General features: G+C 41.6%; 3 protein-coding genes across 4 annotated transcripts in view; 1 reads left to right on the plus strand and 2 right to left on the minus strand.

Annotated features, from left to right (window-relative positions):
* Positions 1 to 6,829, minus strand: part of NME7 (NME/NM23 family member 7) — a 96,987-nt gene extending 90,158 nt beyond the window's left edge. Inside the window, exon 1 of the mRNA XM_086478209.1 lies at positions 6,799 to 6,829. Coding sequence (XP_086334335.1) covers positions 6,799 to 6,801 — 3 coding nt within the window. The 5' untranslated portion in view covers positions 6,802 to 6,829. The remainder of the gene's footprint in view (positions 1 to 6,798) is intronic.
* Positions 6,830 to 7,001: 172 nt separating this feature from the next.
* Positions 7,002 to 15,999, plus strand: BLZF1 (basic leucine zipper nuclear factor 1). Of its 2 annotated transcripts, none has more exons than XM_086478224.1 (7): positions 7,002 to 7,043; positions 8,811 to 8,868; positions 10,010 to 10,449; positions 11,126 to 11,325; positions 12,692 to 12,820; positions 13,404 to 13,623; positions 14,491 to 15,999. In XM_086478224.1, the coding sequence occupies exons 2-7, from the start codon at positions 8,850 to 8,852 to the stop codon at positions 14,674 to 14,676; spliced, it is 1,194 nt and encodes a 397-aa protein (XP_086334350.1). In that variant the 5' UTR covers positions 7,002 to 7,043; positions 8,811 to 8,849; the 3' UTR covers positions 14,677 to 15,999. The 2 variants fall into 2 exon arrangements, with proteins under 2 accessions (XP_086334350.1, XP_086334358.1); XM_086478232.1 differs by lacking the exon at positions 7,002 to 7,043 and adding an exon at positions 7,170 to 7,279.
* A 1,160-nt stretch (positions 16,000 to 17,159) lies between these two features.
* On the minus strand, positions 17,160 to 22,839 carry CCDC181 (coiled-coil domain containing 181). The gene is made up of 5 exons (XM_009956302.2): positions 22,702 to 22,839; positions 21,205 to 22,176; positions 18,936 to 19,082; positions 18,127 to 18,281; positions 17,160 to 17,397 (listed from the first exon to the last, which is right to left on the minus strand). Exons 1-5 carry the CDS (start codon positions 22,837 to 22,839, stop codon positions 17,235 to 17,237), a joined length of 1,575 nt encoding a protein of 524 aa, XP_009954604.1. The 3' UTR covers positions 17,160 to 17,234.
* Between the last annotated feature and the right edge of the window lie 243 nt (positions 22,840 to 23,082).

The raw sequence follows: 23,082 nt of genomic DNA on the forward strand, positions 1-23,082 counted from the left end.
ACAAAATAGTTTGGGAGGATTAGGCCAAGCACAGTGTTTATTTCCAGGATATAGTACTTTTGGTGATTATTCCTGGTAGCCACAATTATAGTTAAAGGACAACATTCATGGAAAAAGCCCTCTTCAGACTCGCAGCAATAGGTGTTCCCTACTACCACTGTTTCTCACCAGCCGGTTAATGATTAGCAGATTATTCCACCTGGATATACTAAATCACCATAATATTTTAGAAACTGACACTAAAATGCTCAACTGAACAGCTGAAAACACTTTTCAGAGGCTCACTACAGACACTATCAAACAGAAAAAGATAGAAGGTTCAGTTTTCAGTGTTTAGCTACCTGGCCACCAAGACAGTCAGGGGCTGGAGAACACAGCACATGAGATGAGGCTGAGAGAACCAAGTGTGCTCAGCTTGGAGAAGAGAAGGTTGAGGGTGACCTTACTGCTGTCTACAACTACCAAAAAGATGGAGCTAGATTCTTCTCAAAGGTGCACAGTGATAGCAAAAAATGCAAAGGACACAAGTTGAAACATGGGACATTCCAGTTACATATTAGGAAAAAGAATTTAACAAGCGGGTGGTCAAACACTGACACAGGCTGCCCAGAGGAGGTGTGCAATCTCCATCTTTGGAGATGTTCAGGACTTGCCTGGAGGCGGCCTGGAGCAGCCTGGTCTGGTTAGACTTGTTTTGAGCAGGTTGGAGGTCCCTTACAACCTAAATGATGATCCTATGATTCTTATTACAGCTTGGCAGCTCCTTGCCCAAAGGTAATGTCTACCCTCCAAGCTTCTCCAGAGGCTACACAGACCTGTCGCGTTCATATATTAACAATGGTCTAGATGTGTTTTCAATAAATTAAGAGCTCTGATACAACATTCTTAGGTATAAATTTCATCCACATCAAATCTGCCTCGAACAATTCTCTAAATAACCACTGGCTCTGTCACCAAATCCTATTAGTTTTTATTGCCAACTGAAAGAAAAGTTTCTTTATTCCTGGCAATGGTTCACTAAGTAATTCCTGAATTTCTTCAGTTTCTGGCAATATAAAAAACCCCACAACATACAATTAGAACAGATGCATCAAATTATTAAGAACTGCACCTACAACCTGAAGGATCCAGAGAGACAACTCGGGGTGATAAAGGGAGATCAGTATTGAATTTATTATTAGGTAGTGCTAGATAACTATAACACTGCCAACTATTTGAGCCACTCCATCAGAAGAGCCATCAATGCATCTAAAATTAGAGACAAGCCAGTTCCTCCAAGTCAAAGCCAAGACTTGGCTAGAGTAGGAGGTAATTTATCCCATGGATTCTGAACCTGTCAACTTTATATTTGTAGGGCTGTACTTTATACAGCATGTAATGTCATAAAGATGGCAGCTTCAAACCCAAAATGAGCTCCTGGAGTTATATTCTTTAGCAGTTTCCATTTAGCTGACAGAGGGCCAAAGATTCTGTTATATCAGCTACATCTTCTGCAATGTACACAGCCTATCTGCTCAAGAAGTAAATTAGCAGTATTTGGAAACACTAGTTCAAAAAGAAACCATGTCATGTTTTTGATGCTCATAGGAAGACACACCACGCAACAAGCACTTAAAGGCCACCTGATAGCATTTTGCTTATTTTTTCCTCACATTGCATATAATGTTTTATTTTTCCCTGTGATTAAATGCTGCAAATGATGGTTAGCCATTAACTAAGGAAACCTGTCTTTGTGGTTGGTTCTGTCATGCAAACTTACACCTGAAAGGGTCAGGCAACTTTGCATCTGAAAAAAAAATCAATGTAATCACCAGCTGGCACACTAGTGAAACTGAGTCTTGTTTTAACATCAAAGCAGCAACTCTTCTCAAGCATTAAGAAAGTGTCTTTTGGGGAGATTTTTCATCTTTTCCTGGAAGAGTTAAAAATGCCTTTTTTTTTTAATGGCAACTATTTTGCAACAAAATGTACATAGTTTGAAAGTTATTTTATAAACATGCACTTGTCAGGAAAGTCTATCAGCAGCGAAGAGTTTTGTCTGTTTATATGATCAGCTCTGAATGACAGCTCTTCACCAAAGTTATCCCATTGTACCAGCTAATCCAGTATGGTTGAGATTACTGGTTCATAAATGAAACTCCTGTAAACCAAGGTATATTCCACAGCTGCCCCATGAGCTACTGTATTGCCTTTATAAAGTCTTCAGCTGAAAATCTGATCACAACAGGATATGCTGGACCACAAGGAACTTAGGACTCACTGTTGTCAAATTCTAGAAACAGCTTATTCGCTTCTTATTTTCTAAGATCCATTTTCCAAAACATAAAACAAGTCTCTTCCACTGACGAATCAAAGCATTTTTAAAAAATTACTCATTTTTCTTGTCTAAACTGAGGATTTCCATGTTGATATTGTCTAACCAGGGGGTTTTACCACAGAACTGATGATAATAATAAGAACAATAATAAACATGTCAGTTGTAAAATTTTCTGTTGAAGTGAGCCAAGCCACTCATCCCTGGATATATTCAAGATTATGGTCAAAATTACAAAACTACAAGCTCTGGCAACCTACCCCAGGAGAGTCTACATATATATTTTCCCCCAACTTTACAAAAAGAACTAAGGTAGTTGGACACTCAAATTCTACTAACCATGTGCTTCTACATCCACAAAATCAAAGCCAGATGGCATCATATTAGACAAGTCACCTGGCTTTTATGTGCTTTGATTTCTTCTGTTGTTCTCTGGCAAATGCTGCATTTCACACAGAATCACAGAATGGAAGGGTTTGGAATGGACCTCTGGAGATTATCTAGTCCAACCCCCCTGCCAAAGCAGGTTCACCCAGAACAGGTTGCACAGGACTGTGTCCAGGCGGGTTTTGAATATCTCCAGGAAAGAGGAGACCCCACAACCTCCCTGGGCAGCCTGTTGCAATGCTCTGTCACCCTCAGAGTAAAGAAGTTTTTCCTCATGTTCAGGCAGAACTTCCTGTGCTCCAGTTTGTGCCCATTGCCCCTTGTCCTGTCACTGGGCACCACTGAAAAGAGCCTGGCCCCATCCTCTTGACTCCCACCCTTTAGGTATTTATAAGCATTGATAAGGCCTCCTCTCAGTCTTCTCTTCTCCAGGCTAAACAGCTCCAGGTCTCTCAGCCTTTCCTCTTATAAGAGATGCTCCAGTCCCCTCATCATCTTTGTAGCCCTCCACTGGACTCTCCAGTAGTTCCCTGTCCCTCTTGAACCGGACAGCCCAGAACTGGACACAGCACTCCAGATGTGGCCTCATCAGGGCAGAGCAGAGTGGAAGGAGAACCTCTCTCGACCTGCTGGCCACACTCTTCTTAATGCACCCCAGGATACCATTGGCCTTCTTGGCCACAAGGGCATGTTGCTGGCTCATGGGTAACTTGCTCTTCACCAGGACTCCAAGGTCCTTCTCTGTAGAGCTGCTCTCCAGCAGGTCAACCCCTAACCTGTACTGGTGCATTTTTATATCTAGAACACTTTCAAGTGTCAGAGTGCACCAAACTCATTAATAAAAAGAAACATTAAGATGATGGTCCAATATGTCTCTGCATGTGATTACATGAAAGGCACCATTAAAGAATAATGCATTCCAGCAGCCAAGTGAGACAGCACATCTCAGATGGAGACAAGCAAGTTTCCCTTTGGGAATTCACTGCTTACCATCCACAGGAGCTATGTGTAATATATGTACAATCAAGATGCTAGAATGCATTAGAGTTGATTTGAAATACTGTCATCTGATGACAACAAAAACTGTTTTCCAGCGATTAGCAGACCTTTAAGGCAAAGCGCTGTCATAGAAAGACAAATAACTGCAGGATATTTCAGAACGCTTCTCCCCTTACCTTAGCTTCCATCACAGTTACATACCCAGTTTTACAATACATACAACTACTTCCAGTGTGCTGCTTCCACACGACTGAAGATAGGGTCTAATACAAATACACTCCGAACTGATTCCACTAAAAGTTACTACATTTTTCTTTCTGTGGCCATGGTATGACTTGTAACAGGTTTTTCTCTGAGTAGGTATATATGTTAAAACTAATGCAACCTATACAACCGACTGGAAGCAACACAGTAATAAAGTTGGCCAAACTTTCCAGCAGAAAATTCCTTACTTTCAGAATATAATTAGGTTCCTGAGGCTAAAATCTAGCTTGTAGATCAATATTTGAATCTACCAGAAGGAGTATTCAATGTTCCTGAGAAAAAGATGTTTTTAAATTGAGACAGATCAGGTGTGCAAAGTCATTGTGTCCAACAGTCCCATAACTTACCCCTTTCCCAGGATGCTGTGTCCATACCTAACTGGGCAGCACATGTTCCCAACATTATTTTCCCATCATCTTCCAGCCCCGGATTATTCTTACTGTATTTAAGGAAACGGGCAGGAGGAAGGGTACATGAGTGGGAAAAATGGGTGGCTTTGCAAGTATTAAAGAAACAAGCAGGACTGTAACACTCGAAAGGCCAGAGAAAACCAAAAGAGGGAGAGGTCCCAGGTCACTGAGAAGGGCAAGAGAGACAGTCAACCTAACTGCAGTCTTTGGGAAGACAATGGAAGGAGTTATTAAGCAGTCAGTCATTGAGCATCTAAGAAGACAATATAATGATAAAAAGCAGACAATGTGAATTTGTCAAAACCAAATCTTTTTCTGACACAGTGAGCAAGGGAGAAGCCACAGATGTGACAGACTTAGCTTTGATTGGGCTTTTAATCTAAGTCACCTGAGAGTCTGACAAGCTGAGTAGGGAATTTTGGCCTAAACTGCGGAGCAGTTATGACTACTAAAGAAGTAATTAGGAATACTTCTCTTGCAAACTGGGAGACAAACGGGGTTCCACAATGATCTGCCACACACCTAGCTTTAGTTCATGTTTTCCTTATTATACTGACAATGAAACTGAGAAAGCACACTTTCAGAATCTGGGCTGATAACTAAGGTGGGAAAGATTGCAAGCAGTGTAGTAAACACAAGCAGAACTCCAAATGATGATCTGAAGAGTCTATAAAGACAGACGCAAAGTACTACAATAATGATCAAGAAAACAAATTCAAATACAAGGGAAAAACTAGCCAGACAACAAAAACACAAGAAAAAAATCTGAAAGTTACAGTGGGTTGCAGTTAAGAGAGTGCCATGAAGTACAGCTGGTAAAAAAAACGGAGAGCAAACTTGGCACTATGAAGTTCTAAGACACAAGAAACAAGTATTTTGCTCTGTTCAGCAGCAGTGAAACACACAGGCTGGCAAACAATGTACAGATTAAACATCACATTTACAGAAAATTGTAGAGTAGAAAAAAACTAAATTTTAAAAACACATGATCAGTAGGCAATTATTAAAAGACAAGAAATTGTTTAGTGTAGAATAATGTGAAAAGAGGAAATGGCAAAGTTACAATCTTCAAGTTCTTCAGCATGTAAAAGACAGAAATGGAATATCTTTATACCCACCAAGGATAGAACAAGTAACCACCTGCATCATTTGCAGCACGGCATGTATTAGGAAAAAACCTCAGTGAACTATAAAAATTATCATGTAACAGAATTACATCAACAGATCATGCAGTTCCTGTCATTGAAGGCTTTTCAACACAAATTAAACAAATTCACCATGAAAGGTTTTGTTAGAGGTTGCTGTAAGATTCGACACTGCTTTAATGAATCAGGTAACTTGGTGTCACCTCAGATATAAAGGGAGGTTAGAAACACATTACACTCGTAGTGACAGTCAACTACAACAAAGCAAACATTTTATCTAAGTGACGTCCGTGTGAACTCACAAACCAGGACTGCTGCCGACGTGAATGAGAATTGAAAATTACCATTTTGCCTGGATTACATAAAAGTTCTGTAATCCCTGTATATGAAAACGAACAGTGGCATTCCTTCTTAAGTGGCAATTCCTGATGTTGAGTTTGTGTTCCGAAAGCAAGGTGCAAAGGAAGCTGCTACACAGGCTGATGAGCTGGGGCAAATCCGAGCTGCTTCAGGCAGTTATTTAAAGCTGAGCACACTATGAGGTGCATCACCCAGGTTCTTGCATATGTGAGTACAAAATTCGACTCACAGTTGTTAGTTTTTAATCAGCTTTGCAACACTGGTTTTTGCACACCATCTTCGGCAAAGGGGACTGTCAGGTGTTGTCAGTGCAAACTGTGTTTTCATTAGTGCCCCTGCAACGACATCCCGTCATCTTCCTTGCACTACTAAACAGAAGATCCAGCAAGAATAGACTGAAACGTATTCCCTTCTTAAAGTTCACCAGCTGCTTTCCAGCTGGATCCCTCACGAGTTTCCGAACTAGCCTGTTCTTAATTCAGAGTGGCTCGGGCGCGCAAGCAGCTTCCAAGGTGGGTGGCGACGAGGCCCAACGGCAGTGTAACGTCGCCCGCCTACCGCCCTCACAAGATCCCTCAGAAAAGGGCGAGGGGAAAGGCCAGGGCAAACCTCGGGCCAGGGCAAACCTCGGGCCAGGGCAAACCTCGGGCCAGGGCAAACCCCACCGTCGCTCACCGGCCGCCGCCCCCCCCGCTCACCGGGACGCGCAGCCCCTGAGGGCAGCCCCGGGCGAGCCCCGCCGCCGTTACTCCGGCAGCTCAGCACCACCTGCCTCGGGGCTGAGCTTCGCCGCGGCGGCCGCCCTGCGGGAAGGGGCCGACATGGCGGCGCGGAGCTGCCGACATTGGCCCCCGCCCGCCCCGGTCCCGCTCGCCCCAGCCCCCCCCCCCCCCCCCCTCCCGCCCCCGGCGGCGCTCACCATGGCGATGGCGGCGGCGGCGGCAGCAGGCAGCCCGCCTCACCCTGCTGCCGCGAACGCGACGTGACGCCACGCGAAGCCGCGCCCTGGCAACCGGAGCCACGCCCCCGTACAGGGCCCAGCGATTGGGGGAAGGGGTGGGCATCACCCGGCAGCGCTCCGCCCGCCGCAGGAAGCGGAAGTTGGGAGAGGTGGTGGTTGTGGCGGTTGTCAGTGGCGTTGCGTCAGTGCTGCTGCGCGCTCCGGTAACGTCGTCAGGGCCCCGCCTCCCCTTCCCGCGGGCTGATCCTCTGCCCGGCCCGGGGGCGGCCTGCCTGGGCGGGGGGCTTGGGGCGGCCTGGTGGCAGTAGGGCTGGAGGTCGAGAGCGGCCGGGCGAGGGCTCGGTCCGTGTTGGCCGAGAGCGCCGTGGGGTGAGAGGCCTCTTTTCCAGAGCGGTGGGTAACGTCCGGCTGTCGCTTACCGGCGAGCTGCGGGGCTGAGGTGAGAGGGGGGCACCTCCTCGCCCCCGGCAGCCGCGGCGCGAGCTGGGTGGCCGGGGCTGGGTCGGTGGCGGTTTTCCGAGGCCTTCGTGGGTCGTGACTCAGCCGAGGTAATACAGGATGTCCTTGCGCTGTTTGTCATGTGGAACATAACAAGAGGGGGATGTATGCGGAGGCTTACCCTGAGACTTTGCACGTAGTTCTTACTAGAACAGTGAACGCTGAAGGAGCAGGTTCATCAGAAGGTGGTCTCAGATGAAGTGGATAAGACCAAATGCTCATAATCAGGCTTTTATTGAGTATTCTTGCCTCTTTCTGGGCAACTACACTTTCATCCTTCTTTTTCTCCCCAAATGAGTACAGAGCCTCAATCAGAAATTAATGAGCAGTGGTGGTTAACACATTGTGGTATTAAATGGGCAAAAAACCTAACTCCAATTGTACAAGAAACAGATAGTGAGATGTTCCCGTATCTATGGCTTGAGAAAGCTCAAGGAGGGAAAGGTGTTTCTTTTGTCTTCTGGTCATCACGAAAGAGAAACCCACCTTCTGTGAAACAAGTCATGAACCTAGAAAGCTATCAGTAGTGTGCTCACTGCTACCAGTATCTTTTCAGGGCAGAGAGCTGTAGCAATGGAAGTCAGTAAAAGTTGTAGTTAAACCTTTTCAGTTGGTGGTGTAATGAAAGGAAGCAAGGGCTTTTGGAGATCTCCCTTGAATAACAGAGAGAACTAAAGGGGGGAAAAAAACGACAAAACGGGGATATACTGATCTCAAACTAATGCAGTTAATGACAGACCCTAGAAAAGGAGGATTGAGAGTGGATAAAGGAGGCAATGGTCAATAGCGTTGGTTGATAAGGGAGAAAATGGCCAGGATGGCAGTTTGGGCCAAACTGGGTGTGAAGTTTTACTGTTAAGTTAAACTAAGCATGTGCAGCCACTCAGGGCGCTGACTTCTGCTTTGGCTGGGCATCGACTGTGTCAAAAAAGTTAGGTTAGCAAGCAGGACTAAAGCAATTGTGCAACTGTGCAGTTGCCATCGTTTCCTCCTCGCCTCTTGGTCTTCTATAAGCACGGTGTGGGGTTGCCCTTTCTTGTGGTTCTGCAATGAACTTAGCTTTTCTCTGCACAGTCATGCAGTTGTACTCTGGGAGCGTTACAGAGTTTTAAAGGGTGAGATGAGGGCTCACTGAAAATAGGAGGGGGGCCAGAAAGAGAAATTTGAGAAATGGAAACTGGAACTGGATGAGGAGCAAGAGACAGGAGTTGAAGTCCAGCTCTTAGTGAAAAAAGAAACAAGTGCCAGAAGTCTCATAGGCCTTCTCCTTTTAACTCTTTGGGTCCTGGAGTGGTTTTTAGCATTTTGGCTTTTTCCTTTGCCTTGGTGTGTTTTCTTTTTCCACTGTGCTACTGAATTGGAGTTTAGAGGTTGTACTAGAAAATAGGGTAATCCAAGATTGACTGTCACTGTTACACTGTTACCGTGCTAAAGATTTTTTTTTTTCCTCTCCTCCCTCCTCATTTCCTCAGACTTAACGTAGTTAGGAAGAGCTGACTACTAAAGAGAAAATGACATCTCTAGAAAAAGGTAGGTGGTTCACATGATACCGAAGCAGACTGGATTAAGAGTACTTTAGCTTGAATTCCGGAGACCAGAGTTACACTGTGTGCCAGGCTCCATTCATTTAAACTGACTCCGTTTATGTAACTATTAGGAAGTAGTTGTGTGACTTCATGAGTGCAGTGAAAACTAGAACTGCCTGGCTGGAACAGTTAATTCAATGTAGTTTTCTAATTCAGCTTTGTGTTGAAAACAAGTTTGTCACTGGTATGTCACCTGTCTGTATGCTTGTCTGTCAGGCCTCCGCTAGTATTTAGAACCTGTTGGTACTGATACAGCCAACTTGGAAGTAGGGCGATATAATGGTGCTACTACAGCACTTTTGAAATTCCTGGTTATTTGGATAGAGGACGCAGGCTCACATTACTGCCAGCAGGATGAGGAAAAGAGCAGTGTGCGTAGCTATGTTCTAAGAAACTTTCTTGCTTTTACCCATTGTGAGGAAAGTTTGCTACAATAATATTTCATTCAGCTGAAAACTCAGTGAACATAAATAAAATGAATTTCAATAAACTTTATCATGCATATTGGGGAATTCAGAGCAGAATGCATCATTACTGGGAATACTGGGGTTTATTGATTAGAAATGAAGCAGAACTGGCTTGGCTTTTCTTAAACCTTCACTTAGACAACTAAAACATGTGGCAGATAGTGCTTGAAAGTCTGCTAAACTTCTTAAGGTGTTAGTAGCTATGTAGCTAATGGATGCTTTTCATTTAATTCTTGCTTTTAAAATGTGACTGCTCTGGTTCTGTCAGCTCCCAAAACCTGATTTTGCTTTCAGCTTATGAGTAACAATGTCAAGAATTCCCTCCATACTAGCTCTTTTCATGTCTGCGTTTAATCTTGTATGGCAGCAGGAAATGAAGAGTAATACAATTCAGATCAATGTTTGTGTCTTCTACTATTAATATTAATGAGCAAGACTCACTTGAGTAATGACTTTTCTAACTTGTGCTTGATAATTGCTGCTGCAAAGGACTATTTTACACATGCAGTGTGCAATTAAAATCTGTAACTTTGAAGTACGGAAATTGTGAAGAGTTACAGTGAGACTATAACAAAGTGAAAGGTGGTAAACTTTCCCTCTGCTATTCCTAAATTTTAGTTGATGATGCCTCATCACCCATCCGAGGACCTGGAGATGGCATGGAAACAGAGCAGACAGCAGAATCGGTGGAAGGAATCACTGGAGCCAACGCTACGAACCATCACATCCACCCGAGCCCACAAAAAAAGACAGTCTCTTCCCTGAGTCCTGGAGTTCTGCAGCTAGGGAAAGTACATGCTGATAAATCAGTGGAGATTGAAGCTATTCGTATATTAGTCCCCAAAGCAGCTATCACCCATGTTGTTCCAACTAAAAATGCTAAGGTAGCTAAATCAGTGGGACATAGAGGAGACCTGTTCCACCAGTCAGATGGAACCACAGATCCCAAGAAAGAACAGCTAGAGCTGAAAAACACAATTGAAAAGCTAAAGAATTCAGAAAAGCGACTGTTACAGGATAAAGAAGGTCTTTCTAATCAGCTGCGTGTACAGACAGAGGTAAGAAATGTGTTTTCTCTCACACAGCTGAGCTGCTTTGGTTTATATAAGCAGTTTGTGAACGTGACTAAAGAGAACTGCTGTGACACCGTAGCCTTGAAACAAGTAGTTTCCCTTTTGAACTTGTCAGCTAAGATGCGGCATAGAAGTACATCTAAGTGATCCAGTGCTGCTTCTCTGACAACAGATGAAAGAATCAAGGGCTTGAAGCTGGGAGAAACACATTAGAGGGCTGCAGGGAAATGAGTCTTTCATGAGGAAAGATTTTACTCCTCAACTCAACCACTGAGTGAAAAATGTTATGCCATAGAAGGGGTGATTATAACTTTCTACAGAATATAATCTGTGGATTTCTTGTCTAATCCTTTGTTATCTCACTGATTCAAGACTTGAATACTACTGAAATTTTTGTTTTTCTTGTAGCAGGTTTTCATTCTTCCTCTGTGGCCTCTGTTAGAATTTAAACAAGAATGTGTTAAATGTGCATTAGTCTCAAATGTTTGTGCCCACTAGAGTGGATTGTGAGGCTCAATGTACTCCACGTTGGATGCATCCCATTCTGGAAAGCGAAAGGCAATTTATTGTTAGCAATTTGCAATAACTTGTGCTGCTTTCTGGAAGTAGGAGGTGTTTCATTCTATATTGATAATTACAAGGCAGTCTGGTCTAATTCTAGGTGAATCGGGAGCTGAAGAAATTACTTGTTGCTTCTGTTGGGGATGATTTGCAGTATCACTTTGAACGGATGGCTCGTGAGAAAAATCAGCTGATCCTAGAAAATGAAGTCCTGGGCAGGAATATGTCTCAGTTGTCCGAACAATTGGAGCGCATGTCTATACAGTGTGATGTGTGGCGAAGCAAATTCCTAGCAAGCAGGTATCCCTCTGACAGAGCTGTTATAACAGCGTTTTCCTTCGGTCAATAGATAGACTGTGTGCAGTTTAGGTTTAAAAATGTCTTCCAGGACAGCTGTCTTGACTTGTCTTAAAGGTAATTAGCTTGATTTTTATCCTCACCCCCCCAGTATGGTACAATCATCAGTTTGTGAAGAAGTTGATTTGGTTAAGAACTCTGCTTATAGTCATTCAGGGATCTAGTGTGAAGAACAGCTCAGTATGGAAGAAAGAGTAGGGGGACCTCTTCCTGAACACGGGTTATGTTACTGCTAAGAACCCAACTGTTACTTCTGTAACCATAAGAGCTGGTCTGAATGTCAAAATCTCATTTGACAATGGATTAGACTTAACTTGCTGAGTGTAGTTGTCTTTACAGATCTGTAAATAGCATACTAGGATTTTTAATCTCCTGCTGTACTCAGATATGCCTGACTACATTTTAATTGTGATGCTTAATGCATCACAAAAGACCTGCTGTTTGAAGGAAATGGTCATAAAATACAGCCTCCTCCCTTTAATTTGCTGATCTTAAGAAGTTTCAGCATATTGAGTGAATGATAAGTGCTTGTGATAGTCCTAGCTAGGCAAGAGCTACTATCCTAACGTAACTTCTTTCTTTTCGAGGAGTTCCGAGATCAGGGATGCAAGTCCCTGGTGACGTGCATAGAGTAACACCCTTCAATATTGTAATATTCTGGTTCATTGAGATCTCTGTTTTTTAACGGGTTGTTGTTTAAATGTCATTCTGCTTTTTGCATTTGCAGTATCACAGGCATTTGAAATATCTGCTTGAGGGGTTAGTGCCAAGTCTCATGGCATAGCAAAATGTGACAACACTTGTCTCATAGCTCTTAAATGCTTGTGTCTGGCACATGCAACGTCTAGTTATTGCCCCGAGACAGGCATAGAGGTGAATGGGTGCAGTCTGTAGCCGTAGCTGTCATCTTCAGAGACGAGTATGAAGAGATGTCATTAGGGCATACTTGTGAGAACTGTGTTAGTAAAACAAAATATTTAGCATTTTATCTTTCAGGATCCTTGACCACCATGTTCACTTACCCAAGGTATTTTGAAATGTCTGTTACTAGATTTCTGTTAAGTGACATGAGATTGTTTAAACTCAGCAAGTCAAAACATTGTCTTGCACTTGTATGGGCTGTAGTTGAACAGAAATGATTCTTAATACATGTCGTTTGTAACGAGGTTGGTACAGCCTCTGTATGGGGGAGGGGAGTGAGAACAGCAGCTTAATCTTTAGTTTGAGCTGACAAATTATGGTCTGTAGTAGAATAAATGTGACTTTCAAACTGCTTGCTCACACTGCTGATTGGAGATTTCTTTTGCAGGGTTATGGCTGACGAGCTAACCAATACCAGAGCAATTCTGCAGCGTCAAACCAGGGACGCACAAAGTGCAATCCAGGACTTGCTGAATGAACGTGATCAGTTCCGGCAAGAGATGATTGACACACAGAAGTATGATTTTTCGAATCCAGGCTGCCTCTGTGCACACTTCATTTCTGTCAGTTTATTCTAGGCCAGAGAAGGATCAAATAACTGTTCCAGTGATATTCAACAAAAATTAATTGTGCTGATGGATAGTATGGTCACTTGTCAGTCCCAGAGCTGAAAGAGCCAAAGTAGCATCAGTTCTTTCTTCATTCCCTGGAGGTGTGACATCTTAGGGGTAATATACTGTAGAACTGACATCACTTATATTCTCAGGCTTTCTCTACTTAAAAATCACTTACTGTCTTGACTTCAAGTCTCCTCTGTCTCCTTCCAAAACATACAGATTCTTCTACCCACATTGGCTTTTTAGTGCATATCCTGCCAGATGTCAAATCCAGTATGAAAATACTGTGGTGGTGAGGCCTTGCCTTGGAGAGTAGCCTGTTTGCCTCCTTCTTTCAAAACACTTTCCCCCCGCCCCCATTTGTCCGGTTAACATTTAGCTTGTGCAGTAAGTCTTGGGAAGGGACCATTCCTCTGAGTATGCTGTGTGCTGATAGTATAGAGTACAAAACCCACTAATAGTGTTTTTTTCTTTTCTGTGCAGGCTGCTGGAGGAGCTGATGGTTTCTCTTCAATGGGGGAGACAACAGACATACTATCCTAGTGCCCAACCTTACACTACAACAGAGCTAGCAGCTGTGAATTGTAAGCTGGCCAAAGCTGTAAGCTCACATCTTCTTGGAAATGTTGGCACTAACAGTCCAAAAAAGACTTCAACAGCTGTGGAGTTTTGCAGTACCCCTGCTGAGAAAATGGCTGAAATGGTAAGAACTCTTCATACATCTCAGTCTGCCAGCATGGAGTCTTCTTTCCAGAAAGAAACACCCTGCTTTGTGTTCACTACTTAATAGCTTCCCTTTTTTCAAACCTATATGCAGGGGAAACATGCTGGACAGACCTGTCTGTTTCCCTCATTAAAAAGACCCAAATGAAAAAAAAAAAAACCACAAAACAAACCAACCAACCCCTGGAATAATAAGCAGAACACCCTAATATGATGGTACATACTGTTTCCTTCTCTGTCCCTAGCACCACAAATGACTGAGTCAAAATTTTTAGAGTTAGTGTGTCAGGAGGAAGCCAGTTGAAAATACTTAGTTGAGTTTAAAATCTGAGTGGGAGAAAAGATTCAGGTAGGAATAAGTCGTAACACTTCAGCAGTAGTTTCTGTTGCTCTAAAAATCAGCTCTATTCAAAGTGGGTGGAAACAGAGAGAAGCTGTATGATTATCTTTCAAGATAAGTTTCTGCTGCAGGAAGCTTCATAATTAAATAGCAAACCAGACTAACAGTAGTCTGGAAGCAATTGAGTAGTAGCTGAGCAGCAGGAGGCTCACAGTGCCTAGTGGTCTGTGGTGTTCTTGCCTGGCTTTGCTCAATTCTGCTAAAAAGATTAGATTTTTTTTAATTCTTAATAAAATCATACCTTGGATTTCTGATGGACATTAGTAATTTATAAACAGTACTTAGTGTCTTTATATTGAGGGTCTGGATAGGCGAATATTTAATTTTCAACTCTGAAAAAAACCTGAAATATTACTTTTAAGCAGAAATCCTTTCTAGCTGTTAGAGAAGGATAAAGCCCATTAGACTTAATAGATGTATTTTCAGTCTCAAATTTTCCATCCTTAGGTGCTACGAGTACTAGATCCAGCTGCACGTACAGAAACATCAACAGAAGTTTCTTTTTCTGAGACTTCTCCATCCTCCTTCCTTTCCACAAAGAAGAGTATCGGAAGGTTTCACCCATATACAAGATATGAAGATGTAACTTTCAATTGTTGCAATCACTGTCAAGGAGAGCTGATAGCCCTTTAGAAACACAGCCAATGCAACTGCACACACGCTCTTTCTGAAGAGTTACTCTAGTTGATGTTCAGCAGCGTTCCCTTTTTCCTATTTCTTTCCATAATAGGTGGGTTTAACACTGGAAATGATGCAGTTTCTGCTTCTCTGCCTCTTGAAGTTAGGGACTGAGAGGATTTCCCGTCTGCTAGTTTTTCAGTTTGGAAAGCACTCATTTTCTTCTACAAAGGCAAGACCAAAAATGTTCAAATGTTCTGCTGGTCTCCATGGAGATGCCCTCACTTGTTTAAGGTTTATAGTCTTATTAGCAAATATCAATAAATTTCTCTTTAAAGAGAGACAAAAGTTTAACTATACCAAAGTAAGTGACATGCTGATAGGTTATGTTTAAAAAAAAAAAAAAAAAGGGCAATGGAAAATGGTCAGCTCCATGCTTTTTTTGTTTTTTTTTTTAATCTTAGCCAAGGCAATGAACTGTCCCAGAGTTTATGTTCAGCCTTTTAAATTTAGTAATAAAAAGGAGTATGTGCAATGATTCTTCATAGCTGTAAGTTCTGAAAGTAAGAGCATCTGCAGTGTTGCAGTCCTCCTGGCAACAAGGAGAAAGAGCTTGAATGAACTCTAGGTGTAAAAGATAAATAGTAACTGGTTTTAAATAGATTATGGAAAACTGTGGGGGTAAGATTATTCTTGTGTTTCCATAAAGCTAAAATAATGGCTTTTCCATCTATTTCAGCTTCTAGAGTGAAGCTGTGGCATAGCTGATCCTCAGCAAAGACAGTGTGATACACCTCCTTTAGTACATAGTGTTGAATCCTGACCTAGCGTTAGAACCCAGTCCTTGTCCAAGGTCTTTCTGGGTGTTATAGGAAGCTGAAGATAAGCACTAAGTTTGCAGAGGTACTAGTAAAAAATATATATATTTTTTTACTTTTATGGTTTTATAATCTTGCTGTAGGTTTGAAGAGAACTTTTAGCAGATAATTTGCTAAATCCAGAGAAGCCCATTTAAGTTGCAAATGTGAAGAGGAAAGGTAGGAGGATGCAAATACGCATTTTAATTTCTTAGTTTCATTCCCAAATTAGTCCTATGTAGCTGTCTAGTTTGGGGAAAGGGTTTCTGAAATGGTTGCTTTTACCCAGTTTTCCTTTGAATCTCATACCACAATCAGAATGTCTAAGTTGTAAGTTCTTGGTGTTGCTGGCCATGCTTTGGTTTGCATGAAGGAGGCTACAATAAACTTTCTTTGCTTGCTTTCAAGCTGCAATTTTGGATTTAATATAGCTGTATTTCTGACCTTGGTTTCTCTGCAGCATAAAAGGAACTGTATGGCATCAAGCTGTAAAACCCATCATTGTGCTGATCTGAGGTGATGAACCGAGAAACGCCTCTTTTGTAGCTTACTGCAATTAGGGAAACAGCGAGAACTTTGCAAACTTTCCCCCTGCATTTGCGTGCTAGACCCAAAAAGCACTTCTTGCCCTTGGTGTCAGAGGAAGGTACAGGAAGGAGGGAAGGACCTGTTACTCGTGTTTCTCATTAGCATGTGAAATTTTCATTTCACATCCCTGCCCTTTATCTATGCCGGCAAATGCTGGAACACAGCACTCTCGGGTCAAACACCAGTACTTTCTCAATACGCCTATAACTATCTCCAACATAGTAAGAGAAAACTACTTATGGCAAACTGGCTTGGCATCTGCTACGCTTCTGTCTTTGAATGTGGAAAAATAGAAGAATAATGCCAGATCATGAAATCTGTTGGACACGTAGGTGGACAGAACACTCTTCATCTCCCACTAACTTTATGATTTCATGAGTGACCTCAGCGTGTTCCCTGACAAGAGTTCACAATTTACCTGGGTAAGGTGATGTAGTTTATTTTAATAAATTCAGCAAACATGGACAGGTATACAGGGAATGCAGCTTCATTGGTATTGGTAAAGGTCAGAATTCACACAACCTCTTAATTTCCTGGAACAGAAAACTACTAAATATGACTCACAGAAATAACTTCCAAAAACTGTTGCACGTTCACATACATGTTAGCCTTCAATGATCGCTTTCCCTGAACTAAAATAAAATATTCCTCCAGTCTAGCCAGAATTAATGGCTGGTCAACAGGTCAATAGAAAGTGGTACAAGAAACAGTATTTTCCAACAACAGAACACCTTGTACAGTCTTCATCACAAGCAGCAGCAAACAGCAATACTAATCCATCAAAAATTCAACATTTTACAAAATAGCCTGCATCCAGGAATTCATGGTGGAGTTGAGTATAAAGTGCCTTTTAAAGACAGGAATGTGTATTTGCCACCCTTCTATATAGATGTCACACTCATTTAGATTTGGTCAAACCGAGAAGATCCCTGAGTTGTACATAACAGCAGGCTTTTCAACAAAATAACAAATAAATAGATAGTAAAATCATTGTCAGTGAAGGTGATTGTTAAACTTCCTTGAAAGCTTTAAAAACACCACAAAAAGTCAGTAGCTGTAAAGAGCAAAAGCTCAAGACATAAAAATTAAGAGAGTTGCCACACAGAGCTCTGCTGTTGCATCAAGCTTTCAACTGTAATGGTCTGTGAAGCGAAAGGATTTTGGCTCTGAACTAATACAGTGGATGTTCTGCATCTGTTTTGCTCTTCTGGCTTCTAATCTAAGCTGCCTTGCTCTCTCTTTAGCAGCTAGTTCTTCTGCTCGTTTTTCTTCTCTCTTTCTTTTTAGCCATCTGCGGAGAGAAAAAGAGGGCTAGAAGTACTGATAGTTGCAACTGAAAATTTTACATCAGCCAGTCAAAGACTTGCCCCCATTTAACTGGAGTCACCTTGGTCTGTAGGATAAAGTTAGGTGTTGTGGCTGAGCCAGTCTAAAAGCCTGCCACTCCTAAACACGGGAAGCACTACTTCACCATCCCAATGCTCTCCTGCTTCTGGACCCACCTTTACCTCCCTGCTTTTGTTGAGATAATTTGACTCATGGACTCAAGGGAAAAAAAAAAAATTATTGGATTAACTTTCTGCTTTAATGCACTGAATCAACCCAAGCCTGCTCCAGAAAAGGCAAAAAGGGGCAGGGGAGAAGGATCTCCCATTTCCAGCAGAAGTAATTCACTATTTCAACTCAGGTTCTAAGAACTGATTTCACAACAGTGAACAAACAACATCAAGGAATTGATGTATTTTTTGCTAGGGTGTAAGTTCATGAGGGCATGTTTATGAAAAAAAAAACCAACCAAAAGACTTCAGCAGTAAAGATGCACCATAAAATACCTACAGTCTTAAGCTGATAGACTACAAGATTTTCAAATATGGCCAGGCTGGATGGGGCTTTGAGCACTGATCTAGCAGAAGGTGTCCCAGCCCACACCAGGGGGGCTGGAACTGCATGATCTTTAAGGTCCCTTCCAACCCAAAAACTGTTCTATGACTCATGATTCCATAGGAATGACCCTACTCACTCTTTAAAGGCTCTGTTGCATTCCTCAGTTCTTGGAAAAAAAGCAATGCCCTCAGCTTGGCGTCTCAGAATTTCAATCTGTTTTTCTTTCATGTGTTCTTGATGCTTTTTTTTAAGCCATAACTTGAAGGCTTCTTCTGGATTCCTGTTCCTCTCCTATTGAAAAAAAAAAAAAAAGACACATATACACAAGGCTTATCACTAAATAACCTTTATATTCATCACGTTGTAATAATTTTTTGAACTCTGCTGGCATCTCCCATCCATGAAAAATACTTTATAAGCAAACCAGAGCATATGCTAATCTGGCATGGAATATATACATAAACAAGCATTCAAAGCAGTATGTTTTAAAACATACTGAATTTAGTTTTTCAAGCCCATCACTCCAAGGCAGAGGAACTTCAGAACAGAGCATCTGAATCTTTAGGTTCTGGTCAGGTCACGTGCATTAACTGCTTGCCAACAAGTTCTGATGGTAAGGAATGCACTTCAAAGGGTTTTCTGGCCGCTTGTTCACTGCAGGGTTCAATCAAGTCATTTTCCTGATAAAAAGGAGCATCTCTGTGTCTCCTGTGATTTTATAGCTATTAAGTTCATATATGCAGTTTCTGAGACACAAGCCACCCCGCCAAGCAGAACAATCCTAAATGTGCAAGTCAGTCTAGCTCTTCACTGAAAAAAATGTAACAAAAAGACTTCCTATCACTGTAAATTTTCACATGCTTAGCTAAGAACGCAGGCTTAGAATTTGGTTTCCCTATTTAGCAAGAGCACCACAGATCCCGTCCTGCATTAGGGAGATCTTACTTTGCTGTTCAAGTCTTCTAACTCCTTCGCACGACGAATTCGCTTTTCTTCTTGCACTTGTTCTTTCTTCTTCTGTAGCCAAGCTTTAAAAACCATGTCATTCTCTCTTCTCTTCTGTTCTTCTTGTTCCCTTTTCCTTTCTTCTTCCTTAAATGGAATGAAGAGTGAATAAACTTAGTTTTTAAGAGCATCATCTGAATCTGCAAAGGCCTCCACAGACAACAAATAAGCCATTTCAATTATATGAGAGACACAATACTGATGAAACAGGAATACTGCAAGACTGCATCAAAAATGAATGCAACTCTCACGCTCGACTAGCCATTAAACCCTAAAGGATATTTAACTACCTAGGGCCTGCAGGCGCTACCTTATAAATAAGGGTTTTTTTTCTGGACATGAATTTGTAATATATTTACTTAAGGAGTACTAATAGCTTAACGCTTCTTTCACGTTAATAAAACGAACTGACTTTTACAAAATTGAGAACGGTTTTTTTATTATTTTTAATCACATTCTAGCTAATGACAAATATCTACAAGGAGGAGAAAGGTTTTCAAACAACGCTTCAGAAAGCTGGACATTCTACCAGGTTTTGACTGTCTTTGACACAAAAGCTACAATCCCCCTTCATTTCAACTCAGAGGAATCTATTCTTCTTGCGAATAAATGACGTTCCTCCCACCTACACACCTTTCAGACTATCCTCCAAATTTACAATTTGTAATTTACTAAAATGAAAGAAACCCCACCAAAATGAAACAGATGGATTCCTGTAATGTCAAGAAATGTTTCATGCCTGTGAAATCCATCACAGAATGGAAGAAATAAGGTAATACATTCTTACCTTTTCATAAGTCAGCCAACAGAGGAAGAGATTTAGCACACACTGTTAGGGAAAAAACCTTCCTTACCTCCACCACGCTACCTTTTACTCTAAATGTGCAGAGTTTGGTGTCAAGAGATACAGTTTTGTGTGGGCAAAGAAAACACATCGGTAACTCTTCACATTTCATAGCCCTTGTTACTGAGTTAAGCCTCAGCAAACTTTTCAAATAAAGCAGACTAGACCTATTTCCACGGATAGAAAGCAACCTTTGAAGATACATAGCCAGCTTACTTACAACACCATGGCACAGAAAAATGGTAGATACTTCATGCTCTTTTTGTAGAGCAGCACACATAGTAAGTTACCTTTTTGTAACTGTGTCATCATAAGGCAGAGCAAAGAGAAACATCTAAGGTTTTTAAATCTTTGGTAAAGATTTCTGAAGTTCCTGTTACAGCTGTCAGAAGCTGACTCTATTAAATACTATTTTTTCCTGAATAAGTAGCTGAGAAAGAATTAAAAGGTTGTTGGGTTTTTTTCTGTTAATACCTAAAATACTGATTTGATTTCCTAAAATAGAATATTTTTATTATTGTCCTTTATAGATACAAGAAGGGTAACCTCAGTACTGGGAATAGTTTCTTTTTGTCCTCTGTGTAGTGCCCAGATAAAATCAAGAAAGAAGGAAACATAATATCGATTAACAGAGAAAGGGGAAAAAAACCTACTTTGCAACAAACTCATCGAGAAAACTTACTACAGCGCTCACCTATGCAAAACCTTTACAGGAAAAAAGTATCCAGTTATATTATCAGTCAACGTGACTTCACCTGCATGCATCTTATGCAAGCAACAAGGCATGCCACTTTTGAAGTCAGCTGCATCTTCCGTACATGTTAACCACACCCCTCTTTGTTGATAGTTCTCACAGTCGGTCTCCTGGGTAAATCTTTATGTTATGGCTGAGCGCTCTCCCCTATGATAACTGCCTGCTGCACACTTCATGAGCACCCAAATGTGCACCTGCAATACTGTGGTTAATGTTAACTTCCTGCACTGCAGTGTAACCTGTGGAGGTACGATACCGCATGCTACGTTCCAGTAAACAGTGGGCCTGTAATGGAACCTGCGTAGAAAGAGAGTCAATAAGCAAAAGCAGTAAGCACAATATAGCAGAAGGCCTGTTAATGAAGGATATATGAAATAAACAATTTCTCCTGCAAGGCATGATCCTATGCTACTCTGTGGTTGTTTTTTTTTCTTTTAAGGAAAGGAGTTTTGAGAGATTCTGTACAAACTCCAGAGAACTATTATTATTGCTGTTATTGCTGCCTCTTTTATCATGGAAAAAAATGGAGTATGTGCCCTGAACATGTGGTCTCTGTGAAGCAAAGGAACAGGATGGTCACTGTGATCTACTTGCTGCCTCTATATCTTTACCTCTTTCCTCAGTTTTTCCTTCCTTTGTTCTAACTGCTTCCGCAATTCTTTCTGTCTGGGAGAAAGACAGTAAGTGGAGCTTCTCACAGGCGCATTTGCAGACTGCGCCCTCTGCGGAGTCTTCCGTTTCCCCAGACCTCTTGCAGCATTGATAGCAGAATTTGGGCGACGCTTAGGGTTAGATGGAGGTTTAGGGAAATACACACACTCTTCTCCGCCAGAAGAATGCGCTCCTGGTCTTACTGGAAGTACTTCCTTCCCTCGAGAGACACTGCCAAAAGGACCACAGTGTGAAGATTTTGGAAACGTGTGTTGAGTTTCAATATCAGTAAAAGAAACACTTATTGGGGGCAAAAAGCCCTGGCTTTCAATGTCACGTAAACTTAAGAGTTCAAACTTCCCATCTTTTTCCACTAGGATTTTACCATCCTTCTTTTCCTCCTCCTTGCCAGTACGTGGTGAAAGTGATGTGCTTCCCTGTCCCGTTTCATTAGAAATACGCAACTGAGATAGCCTATTTGAAACATCATCTCCTCTTGCAAGGTCAGTTTTACAAACTTCAGCATCTTCTAGAGGAGGAACTTCAAGATCCACCAACTTATCCTTAAATTTTAATTTCCGTTCTCGGTTCTGATCCACAGGAGCCTGATTCTCCAGCAGCTTGTTGGCTTCTTCAATCTTTTCCAAGATGTAACGCTTTATTTCTTCATCCTCTTCCTCATCCAGTTCCTGCTGGTTTTCCAGCTTGGATTCCTGGATAGAGCTTTCACTGTCACTATCAGTCACACGGTCCCCCTGTTTAATATCAGAATTGGATTCCAAACTTTCTTCATTGGACGGTCTCACTTTGGCATCTACATCTGCCTCTGAAAGCTGATCCAGATTTTCTTCCATTTCCTCATTGTCTTCATCAAAGTTGTCTGCAATTTTAACAATTTGTGCTCCAATATCCTCTTCATTTTTTTCAGGATTCTAAAAAAAATAAAATAACTCGTCTATTCTCCCAACAAAGAACAGTATCAGAGAAAGAGCAAAAAAATAGCTAGAGATAAGAGCAGTACTAAGTACCCTAATTCTAAAACAGGCTGTCAAACAGTGCATGTCTTAACTAATGGCTTCTTTGGCACTAACTCTCTTGCAGTTTCTCTATTTTCACAACTGCACAGTTTGACTAACCATGGCTTGTCCAGTAAAGTGACCAGTGACAGTATAAAAACAGAACATGTGTTGCACAAACACTTAAAGGAACCCAGAAGTACTTTTGAAACAAACATATTATTTTCAATGAACACTGAATTTTCTGTTTTAAGGCAATTATAGCCAAACTAACCAGTTCACTGAATTGTGTTTCACTGTAATTCCAAATAACCTTCCTTGTCAAAATTCAGTGAATGTACATACACACTTCAAACCATATTGAATTTTGTGCTGGTGATTCCAAATATTACTCAATTTTGTCTTCCAAGTAAGACAACTAGCATTTAATTTAACAAATACCTCTCTTTCAGCAAGGTTTTCTTTTTCTTCTTCATTAATTAGCCATTCAAGGTCTTTTTCGAAATCATCCTCATATTCTTCACTTTCTGTTAAATCACCCATATCTGCTGGATCTCCTCGGTCTTCCTTTTCGCTCATTTTGGTGATGTGTTAGAGTAATACTACAAAGAGGAGAGGGGGGAAAAAAGTTTTAAAAATCAAGTGACATACAAATATAGAACATTGGTATCTCTTATGGGACCCATATCAAACTTGGGAGCAGTATCAATACAACTGTGTTAGATAGCACCACAGCACCTCAGGGCTAAGGATCACCAACGATTCATAAACATGAATGGGTTTGGCTTTCCCAGCTCCGACTACTAGGGGAAGATTTGAGTC

The sequence above is a fragment of the Leptosomus discolor genome, chromosome 1 (genome assembly GCF_034619465.1).
Source record: "Leptosomus discolor isolate bLepDis1 chromosome 1, bLepDis1.hap2, whole genome shotgun sequence".
Lineage (NCBI taxonomy): Eukaryota > Metazoa > Chordata > Aves > Leptosomiformes > Leptosomidae > Leptosomus > Leptosomus discolor.

Excerpts from the sequence above, each read along its gene's own strand:
- BLZF1 (XM_086478224.1), top strand. Across the intron at positions 10,450-11,125 it reads AGCTGCGTGTACAGACAGAG|GTGAATCGGGAGCTGAAGAA; the intron begins GTAAGAAATGTG and ends GTCTAATTCTAG. Across the intron at positions 13,624-14,490 it reads CTGAGAAAATGGCTGAAATG|GTGCTACGAGTACTAGATCC; the intron begins GTAAGAACTCTT and ends TTCCATCCTTAG.
- CCDC181 (XM_009956302.2), bottom strand. The coding sequence starts at position 22,839 with ATGAGCGAAAAGGAAGACCGAGGAGATCCAGCAGATATGGGTGATTTA. Across the intron at positions 22,177-22,701 it reads AAAACCTTGCTGAAAGAGAG|AATCCTGAAAAAAATGAAGA; the intron begins GTATTTGTTAAA and ends TATTTTTTTTAG. Across the intron at positions 19,083-21,204 it reads AGGAAAAACTGAGGAAAGAG|GAAGAAGAAAGGAAAAGGGA; the intron begins GTAAAGATATAG and ends ATTCCATTTAAG.